The following is a 14,297-nucleotide window of genomic DNA, read 5'->3' as shown; positions in this document are numbered from 1 at the left end:
CATTAAAGAATATATTTATTATGAGTGAAATTTGAAAAACGAGTATTTTGTTCACAATGAATAACAAATGATCTTCATAACAATGACAATAACATCTACAATGATTTAAAATAACAATGAAAGAATAACAAAGTTTCGTGCCAATCTGTACATATTTTCCTAATTTTCTGTGGTAACCTTCAGTCACTCAAGATCTTAAGACGTTTAAATGGAAAAAATAATTTTCAAATCAACCAATTGAAGGCTTCTAAAGAAATAACTTGTTTTGTATATTTGGGTGTTTTGATTGGTTAACAGAAATCGTAATATCTATTGGCTTTCTTGATTATTTTTTATTTAAAACATGTTGTTTTTACATCTAGAATGAGTGAATTGCCCACAGAATATAAAGGAAACTAAATCTCTAGAGCTTTATTTAGGAAGATATGTTAAATTTGAATTCTTGTCATAAATAATGCCATAAAAATTCAAAAATTCAAAAATTACACGTGCAAATATTATGTAATTGTGACCATGTTCAAAACACACTTTTATTCATTATCATTGAAATATGAAAGAAATATATAACAATATGCCATATTACATAAAAATCATTGTAGACAAATAGAAACTCAGAATTCATTTTTGAAAAGAGCTACAGAAAGCAATGAATTTGTGCAGACAACAAAATAATGAAACAATAACAAACTTATTTTTTTTAAGGAATGTTGTTCTTCGACATTTATTATTGCACTAAAAATGAAAAACAAAATTTTATCACAAATTATAAGATACAGAAATATAAGGCAAATAATGAAATGCCATTTTGAAGACATGCTACACATGCAATGTTTTTATTTGATCAATTTAAAACGAAGTGGAAAGTCTGTATATTTTTACAACTGAGTTGCATATAACAAAATCATTTAAATCAAATGGAATGTTCTAAATTTCTATACCTTGACTGAAACTCAATAAAAGTGACAGATTTGAAAGTTAAAATAAAGACTCATTTTTTCTTGAGACTGCCATATAGAAAAGACATATATATAAATATTGAGTTAAATTCCTAGTTTGAGGTATTTTTAAAGGAATTATGTAATTTTCATACATTTCTAGTACTTCTGAAGACTATTTACATATATTCAAGACTAAAATCAACCTCCAGAACATGTCCATTTAAAATGAATTCATATAGTGGCAAAAAGAAAATTGAAACAAAACACTAAAAGCTTACAGAAAATATTCCTTTGGCTTTTTTTTAATTTAACAAAATTCAAATCCAATGAGGTAAACATGAAAAGAATCTTATAGCCATCATGGATCATTCAAGGGATGGAAAAGGTTTTTGTGCTTACTGAAACTTACCAAAAAATATATTCTTTATCAATTCATAGACTATTGGTACTATTTTGAAGCTGATATTTAAATTTTCCAATAGAATTCTGTAAAATTTGATTCACCAACAAAGTGCGAAGACCGTAGACTTTGCCTCTGGTCTGATACAAAAATGCAGATGCAATAATGATGAAATATAATAAAAATAAATTTATAACAAACTTTAATAACAAAACAATGTGGACTCCATACAAATTTGAATTACAAACATGATGACAAATATACAATTCAAGAGTAGGTTCATGGAAATTTGATGGTGAAGGCCAAGTAATCAAAATTACAATTTGGTTTCCTTTTTTTCCTTTCGTTCTCCATTGTAATTTTACAAGACTACCCAAAGTAGAGCCATGTGCTTGGTTTTAAGATTATAATTGTATTGATGCAAAAATTGTAGTTTTGCTCCATAGTAATCATACCTTATTACTAGCTATTATTGTTATTAGTGCTAAATTGTCCAGTCCTGAATATGTAAAAGACTGTTTAATCTGGTCTAATTACCATGAACCTACTGTAATCTGTGTGATATATAGAATATTTTGACAATACTGTATTGTGGTGTGTAAGGTAAACCAAGGCATTATTTTCTTAGTTGCCATTAAATAAAAAGTTCTTTTGAAAAAAGATATTTACATACATCATACTTTAAAATTTTTAAGCCTGGTACATTTGAACGACATATAGAAGCGAGGAGCACATATAACACAAGACAAATTTATGGAATATAACACACTTCTTTAATGTTTTGTTATATGGTACATTGTGGTTGTGCAGTTTGTTATGATCCATGGTAAGAGGCCTATTTTTCGATCAAAAATATATCATGAGAGTGAAACTAAACTAAAAGGAAAATTGCTTTGTAAAAACATGAATTGTAACTCCCTTTCTCCCAGTGTTCAACAATATATGTGATTTTGTTAATGGTGTGAAGCCAATTTGTTTTTTATCCAGGAAAAGTAAAAAAAAAGAGAGATATTCCTGTTTCAAAACTCTGTAACAAAGCTATATTCCCTATTCTTCATTACAATTTATAAAGGGACATCCACCCTTTTTATGCAGGCCATCACTTAGAATAAATTTGGATCTTTAAAATCTTTGTGAAACTGATGTAAAGGTTTCTCACCAAAAAATTTCTATGGTATTTCATTTTCATCCACATCTTCAAATTTCAACTCAATGGCAAAATTTTCTCGGAATACCTTGTGAACTTTTTTCTTATGAGGATTGTCTATTTCATCTCTTGGTAGATACAAACTACAAATATTTACAAAAAATCAATTTGATATTTCTATCTTATATTGAGTTTTATACTAGAGCATTATAGGCCAAAAGTGACTGAAATGGACTTTAAATGGATTGTAAAGAAGATTTCTAAACTCTTTCGAGGCATCAGGGACACTGATAGCATCCATTTGTAATATTCAAATTTTAGTCTAGAAAATCTCTTTAAAACCTCTTTAGCATCCATTTTTTTGGCTTCAGAGAGGGAAAAAATCAATGTACATTAAAAAAGAATGTATGACTGTTGTATACAGGACCTTGGTTTGCCATCCAACTATTTCTATGCCTACATCATCACTTGAATTCCCGAGTTTAAAAGAATACTTACGTATGATCTTCAATAAATGAGGTATAGAACCAAAAATAGAAAGGACACTTATCATAACCTAACGGTACCAATTTCTAAAAAAAATACCATTTCATCTGATACTAAATGATAAGAAACATTTTGAAAACATAAACCTTCCTTTGTGCAAGAATCAATTCTCTGTAGCATAGAGCATCCATTTTTAATTTTAATTTGGGTTAACAGGAGTAATAAAGAAGTATGCTTCTTTATTACTCCTGTTAACCCAAATTTAAACAGATACAAGTAAACCATACTATATATATATATTTATATATATATCGGGCTAAGGCTGAGGCTAACATAAGGGAGACAACTACATTTACGGTTTCATGCTTTAATTGGCTACAGACCATTCAATGTCTTTCTTCAACAACTAAATTATTCTATCAGAACCTTAGAATAAAACATATCAGCTTAATTTATCAAGAGTTCACATCTTGTAGAGGTAGGCAATGGGGGAAATGGTTGGTGAGACAATCAGGAAATATTGACAATTTAAAAAGAGAAATTGATTACTTACACTTGTTGTTCGAAACATAATTTTAATATCTCCTTCAATAACTGGACTATTTTTTAATTCTACTACAATACTATTAGTATCTGAATATTTCATTGTCTGTAATAGGAAATAAGATAAAATTCCTAAACCTATTTATTATAAGCTATGAAGTCAAACAGAGAATCCATGTGCCAAGTGCACATACATTTTTACAAATGGCCGCCAATTTAGGGAATAAAAATGTTGTAAATTTGACAGTGAGCAAATAGAAACAGAGTTATACATCCTACATTTCTATTTTGAAGTAAGACAATGCCATGAAATGTTCAATGAGGGAAAATAGAATGGAACTAACCTCACAATTTGTGTTGGTACCAAACTGGCATTCCCAGATTAAATCTCCTTCTGGTCTGATTTCCATTCCTAAATCACTGCCATCTCCATTGCCAACATCTGCAGACGACAAAAAAATATAATGTAAAAAAACACCTTTTAAAAGAGGAGAGATCATCTCATGCATATTTTGTGGGTTTTTTTCCTGTATGTTAATACACTTGCCATCATGATCTGACATGATTCTTCTTTAAATAGTGTTCTGTGGAATTTTTACCTGACAACAAAAGTTGTCACAATCTATGCTAGCCAATCAAAAGCTCTGTTAAAAGTGATAAGAAAATACAACTCGAATTCCTCACAGTTAGGAAATTTTTATGGCACAGAGCATCTGATTGGTTGAATATGATATGACCTAGAGCAGGAGACACATAACAATGTTAACAGATCATGGATGGCAAATTGAGTCATCCACAGAATCAAAAACATAACCAAACATCAGATGTTTTTTTCAAAATACCTACATAGTAATCCTTCTATTTTAACTGATTTCATACGAAGATATTTTGTTGGTGGTAATTTTCTACCAAAATCAGTCTTCATTTTCTCATAGTAACCAACATAGCGACTCTATAATAAAAACCATAATTTACTAAAAACTTTCAATTCAATTTTCACAAATTTTTCAACATAGCAGTGGAAGTGTTATAGCTCAGTTGGTATCCTGTTGGATTGTCATCTGTTTGGCGATTAGGAGCTGTGGGATCGAATTCTCCTCAAGGTAAGACAAATTCTGATGCCATGGTCAGTGCTTCTGGAAGTTGGGTAGGTGTACCCTTACAACCCCTATAACCATGACATTCTTTCTTCATTAAATGTTTTAAAATACTGGGTTTGTCAACTCTGCATCTCTTTCAGAGAGTTCATATAACTCATATTGTAAATTCAATATAATATATATCTGACCTGGCTTGGTGTTTCTACACCTTGAAATGTTTTTCCCACACTTAAATCTGTTCTTCTGTCACCAAAATAATCTAAACTTTCCTGAAAGTAGATATTCCACCTACAATTACTCAAAGATTCCTGTTCAGTAAGCGTGCCTATGCCGTTAGAATCCATGCATAAGAAGGCTCAAGCAATGTGGTGAAATAAAAGACATCCAAGATTGAGGTTTGATACTAAAATATTCTTTTGAGATCATTTCTATACTGCTTTAATTTGAGTTTTTTCTCATCTCAAACCATTCACAGACTTAAAAGAATGTGGCAGTTAGTCATGTTGTTGGTAGTGAAAAGACTAATATTTGACTTTTTACTGCCAAAGACATAGCCAACTGCCATATACTTCACAACATCTGGGAAAAATCCCAAAAATATATACCTGGACAGTATCTTAACTTTGTTTTAGGACAGTGCTTTTAAGAAACAATGTTCTCATTTAACACCACTTTCACTGATAATGCTAGACAAAAGCCATAATAAACTTACAGAAGCTTCTTCAAATAGACCAGAATCTACCAACCAACAACAGATCATAGTCCCAGTACGACCTTTACCGCCTTTACAATGTATAGCTATCACATTACGTTTATCAGCAGACATCCATTGACGTACATTATCAGCAAATTTGATCATATCTCTACAAAAATACAGGCAATAACTTGTTATGGATGTACCCTTAGTTCTTTTCCCAGATAAATATTCCCCCACACCAAGACAGAACTCTTCATGAACTTGTAATGGATGGATTTTCAAATTGTTCTCCATAAAGCTCAGTTTTAAAGATGGCTTCCCTTATTTTCATTTATGAAAATAAAAATGCTAATACTTATATGAATAGAAAGTAGTGGTGTTCTAATGACTTGGAAATATACCAGTTTGTCTCACATGTCAATAATTGTTTCATAATAAGCTAATTAGAAGAGAATTACCAGCAGAATTCCGATTAGTAACCAATCAAGAAAGTATTTTTTGTTTATCCAGACTGTACATACATGGACATTTATTATTTGTTAAAAATTATATGCGATAAGAACATAATGATATGATTAAGAATACATCATAATTCATTAGAAACACCAATTAATCATATAGTTTGTTTAATTTGACACTAAAAAATAAGGAAAGCCATCTTTAAGTCCAATTCAAAATTGATATGGATACCTTCAAATATGTAATTGTATTATTTCCACTTTAAGCTAATTATGAACTGTTTGCAAAGAAAGAGACAAGACACTCCATACACTCGGCTTTATTTAATAGAGCTCAATTGAGCTAAGGAGCTTAAATCAATGTCAGCTTACCTCAATCTAGGAACATTATGATCATCTATATAAACTCTCTCTACACGGTTGTGAAATAAAGATTCATCGTAATCTCTCTCACCTACAAATAAAACAACATTAACATTGTAATTGAAATGAATAGAATATGAGTTTGATGTCCTACTTTTCTGCACTTGAATGGGCTAATGAAGAAGAAAAGGGCAGTGTGCAGTGTGCAATAAGAGAAATTTTACCAGGAAGGCTGCATAAATCTACTCTGTCGGGGTTCTTATATGTCCAAATGTGAAATATATAATAATATAAAATAATGAAATAATACTTACTACATAAGTTATAAATTTTATAATGATCTTTGTGTTTGGTATCAAAAAACCTTGCTACTTCCTAGAATATAAATTTTGATCATGCTTTTAAATATAATTCAGAAAGGCATTGATTTATGTATATTGATATTATTCACCACAATGACATCTTTTTTTTAACCAGGACCTTGTAAATCCAACATGTTTTTATTGATGATTTGTGCAATTTTTTTTTAATGTTAAAATATACTTAGCAACTTAAACATTGGACAGATGTAGTAGAAAATAATAATGAATAAATAAATATAATATTACCCTAATGGGATTTCTGTACAAGGCCATAACACCTTTAGATGGGAATGACATAGCTATCACTCTTTCTGTAAGTGTATAGAAAACAATGTATAAATCATAGGTCAATTTTCAATTAAGTGATAGAGGATGAAACCAAATGGACGCCTTTCTGCCAGCTGATACTTGGCCAAATCTCTTGGCATTGATCTTTCCCACAGAATCAGTGCCCATTTACAACTGGGTTGACTGAATTAATGATTAAAGATGATGTAATCGACGTCACAAGAATTTCACATGCTGGTCGAGATTAGAACCCATGATCCCTAGAAGAATTTCATATTAATATGTAGGTTTAGTTATGGGTCAAGAACCCTTACCTGTTATATAACATAGGTCAAGGTCAAAACCGTCTCGTTGATATCTACGTTTATTTTGAGAAACCACTTTTCTCGTTGCTTTGGTAACCTGTCGATGTTGAACCATGAGGAAATATACAATTCTGACAATACGAATGATACGAAATACTCGACCAATGACAACTAATCTGAAAAAATCAAATGAAAAGATAAGAACTGGTTAAGCAGGACTACAAAGGAACAAACCAATACTGAGAGTTGTATACACTTTGGTTTTTAAAAAATGTACTTTGAGTTATCATAATTTGTAATGCAATATCAAATCTATTTTTTACCACAAAGTTTTTAGCTGAGTGGCTTTTTGATCCTTTGATGTCGGCTCTTCTTATCATTGCGAAGCAGATTTCATAAAGCTTTGGATCGTTAACCCACCAACAGGGAAGTAAACTTTTTCCTTGACCTACTTGGCAAAAGTGGTACGCTGTTGATATCAGGATTTAAGCCAAGCGATGGATTGTTCACCCACCAACAAAGAACGTTTCTATTTTTAACGTTTTCTGGGACTTACTTGGCAAAATTGGAACCCTGTTGTTGAGTACATGATTGATGAGCTTCTATACCAATAAATACCATGTCCACAATAAACGATATCAGAACAACTATCATATCAATAACATCAAAACAATTGAAAAAAAATTCTTTCCTGAAAATAGTTCCAATGAGATGGTCTGACAATACATGGTCATAGACAGGAAGGGATTGCAGGGATTTGACTTCCATTACCTGCAAAACTACGAAGTTTTGGAAATCTTGACACTAAAAAATCTACTGCTGCTCCTATGACAAACATCATGGATGGGGAAACATGGAGAGAAATCCAAAGGTATTGTCTTAACCTATGCCAAGATGTAACATCTGACCTCACAATGTTTGTCCACTTGTACATCATCTGCAAACTGGTCGAGCTCATTTGCATACATTATCCCTTTTAGGAATGAAAATTTTACACCTTGTTCATATACAATCGAATATTTCAAAAACATGAGTGAACTAACTAAACATGTTCAACAGACAAAAAGTATCAAATTCTACAGAACGAAGAAACAAGTTGAACCTACCCCTGAGAAAATATTCGAGCAGCTATTTCCAACACGAATAAAGTTATAATAATATGAGAAACAATTTCCAAGGCAGCAATTTCTGGAGCACAACTATTCGAAGACAACACGATAATAACAAGAATAAAGTCTAGTAAAATTAATAACACAGTTATAGCACGAAAATAGATATTCTCCACGATATTCCGCACTTTTAATTGATAATATCTGAAACAGACAAAAAATGTTAATCATAAGGACAAAGTAATATACTATACTTCTCACAGAGGTTTTGGGGATGCTTGGATCCCAGGATGTTGAGCAATTACTTGGTGGAAAACACCAAATTTAGGACAATTTGTGGATTTTTTTGTCATAAAATTGGGAGTGGCCGTAGATATACGTAATTTAAAGCCCTGACATCAAAAAATGTCGTTATTCATAGTACATCAGGTATTGGAAATGAAATGAATGGAGTTTTACGTCCTACTTTTCTGCACCATGTAGGCTAATGAAGACAGGCAACGCCATGCAGGGTGCAATGAGAGAAATTTTGCCAGGACAGCGGCATAAGCCTGCTCTTTTTCGATTTCCAACTGTCGAGGAATCTGTAACGTGTACAGTCTGTGGCACACAGGGTCTCGGGTTTATTGTCCCATCGGAATGACTAGACGCTTATTCCATGTCAGCCCCTCTTACCAGCATCACTGACACAGGGAAACTTGGTTGAAAAATCTGAAGGTAACATCTTGACCTATGCCAGGATTAAACCCTGGATTATCAAGTATTGGAGACAGTCTTCTACATAAGCTCTCACCAAGGTCACAAATAGGAAACATTAAAGGGATTGTGAAGAGGTTTTCTTAAACAATTTATATGTATTAGTGATACTGCTCATCTATTTGAACCATACCAATTTTCAGTCAGATCTCTGTTTGTGAAACCACTGAAAATCTTCGAGTTTTATGACAACACTATCTCAAAAACTGCTAACAATATCTAAGAGCCTTTGGGATAGTGATTTTAGAAAAATGTTTATTTCTAGCTGGGTAAGACCAAAAGAATTTGCAATTTTCAATAACTTTAGACCTACAACTGCCGTTTCAAGTTTTAATGCCTCATTCTTGACAACCTTATTTTCATCGAATCAAAAAAAAAAAAACTTACGCAAGACCTTCCGTAGGTCCAAGAGGATCTCCAGCAGGATCATCAATATAATCCACTACATTTTTTCCTTGTATTGTAATCTGATTAACGTCTGCTTCAATATCATTTTCAACCTGGATACGAGTATCATTAGTTGGTGTAGGTGTCATGGCGTCAGATTTACTTAAGGCATTTGACGGATCATTATCAAATCTTTCGTAGGACGTCATCATTGGTTCTTTCTCTTCGCCTGTTTCTGGAAATATAAAAATTATCAATTTTTCCGAGGAATATTATGAGTCGAGTGTATAGAGTATAATCATTTTTACAAAGCACTTTCCGCCCTCAACCAAATCGCAGCAATGATACATGTAAAATAGTTTCTATATATTCTTTTAGGCTTTAGAGGATGCAAAAGTTATCATCATTAGCACCTTCCTTCGAACAGTGGAATCATTTATTTATGTGTGTAACATATTTTGTTGATTTGTAATCTGTACTTGGATACGATATTCGTGGGGATATAGATTCATAATTTGTCTTCCAAAAGTGTTTTGAAGCCATTACCTTAAATTTCCCTAATTGCATACTGCAGTACATTTATAAGATATGCATACTGAATAATTAATTACATAACATAATAGAAATAGAGTATTAAAATCTGGCTGACATCATTATTGATATAACATGAAACTTCGTCATAGACCACACCCAACTAATATCAACTTAATAATGCATAATGCTGACTGTACTTTTTATGCTGATACCAATTGATTAATTAATTAATTCTAAATGTCATTCAAATCTTATACCAATTAAGAACTCTAGCTTTCAATAACTTAGAAGAATTTTGTTTGACCAATCATACCATAATCTCAGGATTGGGAATTTTTTTTAGTTAAGCTGATCAGTAACAGTGTTTACAGCTCAATGTTGAAATTTGAGCCTTCAAAACTATACCAGAATTATTGGCCTTTGATTGTTAAAATATTATAGAAAAGTTATATATATATAGAAATAGTGAGTGAAATTCCTAGTTTGAGGTATATTTGAAGGAATTATGCAATACAAAACAAGACCCAAATCAACCTCTGAAAATTGCGAACATTGTCCTGTATAGAAGCCAAAAACAATTGGTTTGGGCTGTCAGAAGAACACCATTTTCTCATTGTGCATGCTTATTGAAAATAGATGTTGGCCTTGGTGCCTAGGGTAAAAAAAGAATAAGCAATAAATGACATATTTCTATATTTGGTACAGTAGCAAACATTTTAATACTGAAAAATCTGGACTATTATCCTTTAAGTCTAAAAACTAATATGTCTGGATAAGACAAGAAATAAACTTACATGATTTCCATTGTTAAAAATATTAATCCTAGATTAAACCTGGCTTAAATAATATAAGCTTCTATTCATTAACACTAGCTTGTAGATAAGTTTTTATATACAGGTATTGAAGTCTATATAGAGTCTATTGAAGTGGAAATGTATTGATTCAAAACCATTTCATGTAAAATTATATCAGTCACAATCGAGAGAGAATATCCACGGAACAATTATGGCAAATCTATGAACAAAATGTACTCTTTATAGTTTTCACTTACACTGTCCCCATTTTCTAAGTCTGATGCCTATGACTGTCGTTCCTGTTTTTCAAGAAAAACTTGATCTCGTGTATATTGAGCACATTCTGCTACAGTGATATCATATTCAGGGTCAAACTACAGGAACCACACCCAAGTGGCAAAAACTGTGCGGTGCAAATAGAAGCTATAAGCGTCACTGATACACATATAGACAGAGACTAGAAAAGCCTTTTTGGAATTCAAACATTCCATAAATCAATTGCTGATTCAGCCAAAATGTCAATAATCCTATACACACTCTAGATAAGATATGTTATTTTATGTATCAAATAGTTATCCATAAATTTAAAACTGATAATGATGTAGAGATCTTGATTTTCAAGTTATCTAACCACACTGTAAGTCAGACTGGATATTAATTAATACAAGTCTACCTTGATAATAAATTACCTACTAGTATTAATTTACCTTTAGGTTATTGCTATCAAAACAGGTTGACCTTCAAAGCAGGTCATATTTTCCTCCCTAACTTAAAGGAACAGATGCACCATTTAAGGGGGTTAATTTGAGTCTAGAATATATCTAAATAGTCTTAACAAGTACTAAAAATGTATCACATAATTCCTTCAAAATATCTCAAACCTTGAATTTTACTCACTTTTTCTGTATACATGTATTTTCTATATATCACAGAATATCTTTAAACGATGAGTCATCATTTTAACATTAAAAGACAGACTTTGATTTTACAGTGATCGTAACGGTAATTCAATATTATGTTAGAAAAAAAGCATCTTCGGAGTTGTGGAAAATCCCCATTTAACAGGATCTCTTTGTTCTGACTCTACTCTAGGTGACAACTGTCAAAATATCCATCAGATGCTGGAATAGAGGCAGATGTTTCACACTCACCTCATGCCAAAGTGCAAGTTTAACAAGTATAAAAAATGCAGTGTAACTGTAAACAAAAACTATAAACCTCATAACTCATAGTTACTGGGAAGTGACCAAAAAAAATAAAACCACAAATTGTAATGAACAAATAAAAAAAAAATTATGTGTCAACCAAATAAATAAAACAAAACGAAAAAAAAAAAATGCAATTTTAAACCAGAAACAAAAGAAATGTTTCACCTAAAGACTTTTGTACTGTCTTTTCTTCCATTTTTTTCCTATTATTCGGCTAAAATTATTTAGAAAGGGATTAAAATTATAAAGAATGGGTTATGATAAGAATAGACACCATTTTAAATTGTGTTTGGACAACTCATGACCATGGAGTCACATCTATCATCTTTTAATGATGTATAACTTTAAATTTGTTTCTTTTACCATCCATAAATGCAAACATGGCCTTTCTCCATTAAACTAAATATATTTGTCAAAAATTTTGTTGCAAAACATCATAGCATTCTGCAAATATCTAGATTTTGGGGGTCGCATTTAATTTTCCAATTTCCTCAAATTAAAACAGGCTCATGTTTGGTACTTATGTCTGTATAATTAAAACAGGATCATGTTTGGTACTTTTAGTCTGTATAATTAAAACAGGATCATGTTTGGTACTTTTAGTCTGTATAATTAAAACAGGATCATGTTTGGTACCAATACTTTAAGATTTTACAATTAAAACAGGATCATGTTTGGTACTTAAGTCTGTCCAGTTAAAAAAGGATCATGTTTGGTACTTTACGTCTGTACAATTAAAACAGTCTCATGTTTGGTACTTTAAATCTGTACAATTAAAACAAGATCATGTTTGGTACTTTAAATCTGTACAATTAAAACAAGCTCATGTTTGGTACTTTAAGTCTGTATAATTAAAACAGGATCATGTTTGGTATTTTAAGTCTATATAATTAAAACAGGATCATGTTTGGTACTATAAGTCTATACAATTAAAACAGCATCATGTTTGGTACTTTAAGTCTGTATAATTAAAACAGGATCATGTTTGGTACTATAGGTCTATACAATTAAAACAAGCTCATGTTTGGTACTTTAAGTCTGTATAATTAAAACAGGATCATGTTTGGTACTATAAGTCTATACAATTAAAACAGGATCATGTTTGGTACTATAAGTTAAGTATTCTTTTCAGTCAGTTAGAAAAATAAAAACTGAAGAAAAGTCTTAAGAATGAAAGTGAATGACAATGAAAGGTCCTTTCTAATTGCAAGCCATTTCACATCCATTGCTAGAATGACTATTATGTAATTTATGTAACTGAATATTCCATTTTGCTTTGCATAAGTCAAGTAAGACATCAAGCATCTTAACATTCTTTTACCGAAAAAACATATTGGAACCCTCCATTTTTTACTAGACCAAGGGGGTGTGTCATGGGGCTGTGTGGTTTACCACTTACTTACAGATGACACACTGTTTGTTGATGTTGACCGAGAAGACAGATTTAGTTTGTATTTTGTTAATCAATCTAGAAATCTATTTCAAAAACAACTACGATCAATGTAAATTGCACATAGTAACAACACAACCAATCAATATTCACTAATCTTAATTAACATAAAATTACTAATTACCTCATAAAAATAACAAATTGATCATTCAACACAACATTTTTAGTCTGCTCGTCTCCTCCCCTGACATTACTACATGTCATTAGAGGTCACAGGTGACGGGTCAAATTATACATGGAATTTCATTGGCTGAATATTTAAAGCTATAGATAAAGTTATCCAGTCAGCGTCAATATAATTCTTGCATAAATTTAAGGCTGGATAATCAAATTCGGAGCCAGCCAATCAAATGAGTTGAAACGAAATTGGAAGGAAATAAGCCGCCACAAGATGGAGGCAAAATAAAACATATTTTAAGACTTTTAAAGAAAATTATGTTATAATGTCGAGAAAAAGTATTATTAAGTGAAACCATTATTTCCGTATAACATGGAAGATATACTGGATCGCGTGAAACAGCTCAAGGATGCTGAATTACGTGTGAAATTGAAGGAAAATGGAGTTAAAGTTGGGCCCATTACTCCCAGTACACGTTTGTTGTTTCAGAAAAGGTTGGCAAAAATAATTTTTGCTGTCGAATATCCTGATCAAAACGATGGGGATGAAGGTGGCAGCTCGGTCAAAGAGAAACCTCAAGAAGGAAAGAAACATTCAGAGCCAATGACACGTGCTGTAGCTAAATCGGATGCTGTGGCTTCAATGTTTTTTGCTGTATGTTTGCCTCCGGAAGAAGAAACTTATGGAGGTAATATAGCCTGATATCATATGGTTTAGTTATTTCAAAATAAGCTGATTGAGAACAACAAACATTGGAAAAGGGAAACAACCAATGCTGCCATAATAAGTGAAAGAAATTGACACTGTAATCTGATAATAGTTTGGATGTAATTCATGAATTATAGTCATTTTGA

At 31.6% G+C, this 14,297-nt stretch overlaps 1 protein-coding gene across 1 annotated transcript; it reads right to left on the bottom strand.

The window, feature by feature from the left end:
- Nucleotides 1–8,399, bottom strand: LOTGIDRAFT_224889 (hypothetical protein). Its single transcript, XM_009048718.1, has 13 exons — nucleotides 8,194–8,399; nucleotides 7,696–7,778; nucleotides 7,097–7,291; nucleotides 6,741–6,805; nucleotides 6,447–6,507; nucleotides 6,142–6,223; nucleotides 5,327–5,477; nucleotides 4,803–4,883; nucleotides 4,361–4,466; nucleotides 3,859–3,956; nucleotides 3,525–3,620; nucleotides 2,984–3,057; nucleotides 1–2,628 (listed from the first exon to the last, which is right to left on the bottom strand). The coding sequence occupies exons 2-13, from the start codon at nucleotides 7,739–7,741 to the stop codon at nucleotides 2,508–2,510; spliced, it is 1,176 nt and encodes a 391-aa protein (XP_009046966.1). The 5' UTR covers nucleotides 7,742–7,778; nucleotides 8,194–8,399; the 3' UTR covers nucleotides 1–2,507.
- Nucleotides 8,400–14,297: the final 5,898 nt, after the last annotated feature.

Source organism: Lottia gigantea (genome assembly GCF_000327385.1).
Source record: "Lottia gigantea unplaced genomic scaffold LOTGIsca_127, whole genome shotgun sequence".
NCBI classification, from domain to species: Eukaryota; Metazoa; Mollusca; class Gastropoda; family Lottiidae; genus Lottia; species Lottia gigantea.
This window is presented reverse-complemented; position numbering and strand designations above follow the sequence as displayed.

What these genes read in the sequence shown, in the direction of transcription:
- LOTGIDRAFT_224889 (XM_009048718.1), bottom strand. Translation starts at nt 7,741, where the DNA reads ATGATAGTTGTTCTGATATCGTTTATTGTGGACATGGTATTTATTG. An exon ending in CATAATGTTCCTAGATTGAG is followed by an intron (nt 5,478 to 6,141) that starts GTAAGCTGACAT and finishes GTATTTTTGTAG; the next exon opens with AGATATGATCAAATTTGCTG. An exon ending in GTCTATTTGAAGAAGCTTCT is followed by an intron (nt 4,884 to 5,326) that starts GTAAGTTTATTA and finishes ATCTACTTTCAG; the next exon opens with GAAAGTTTAGATTATTTTGG.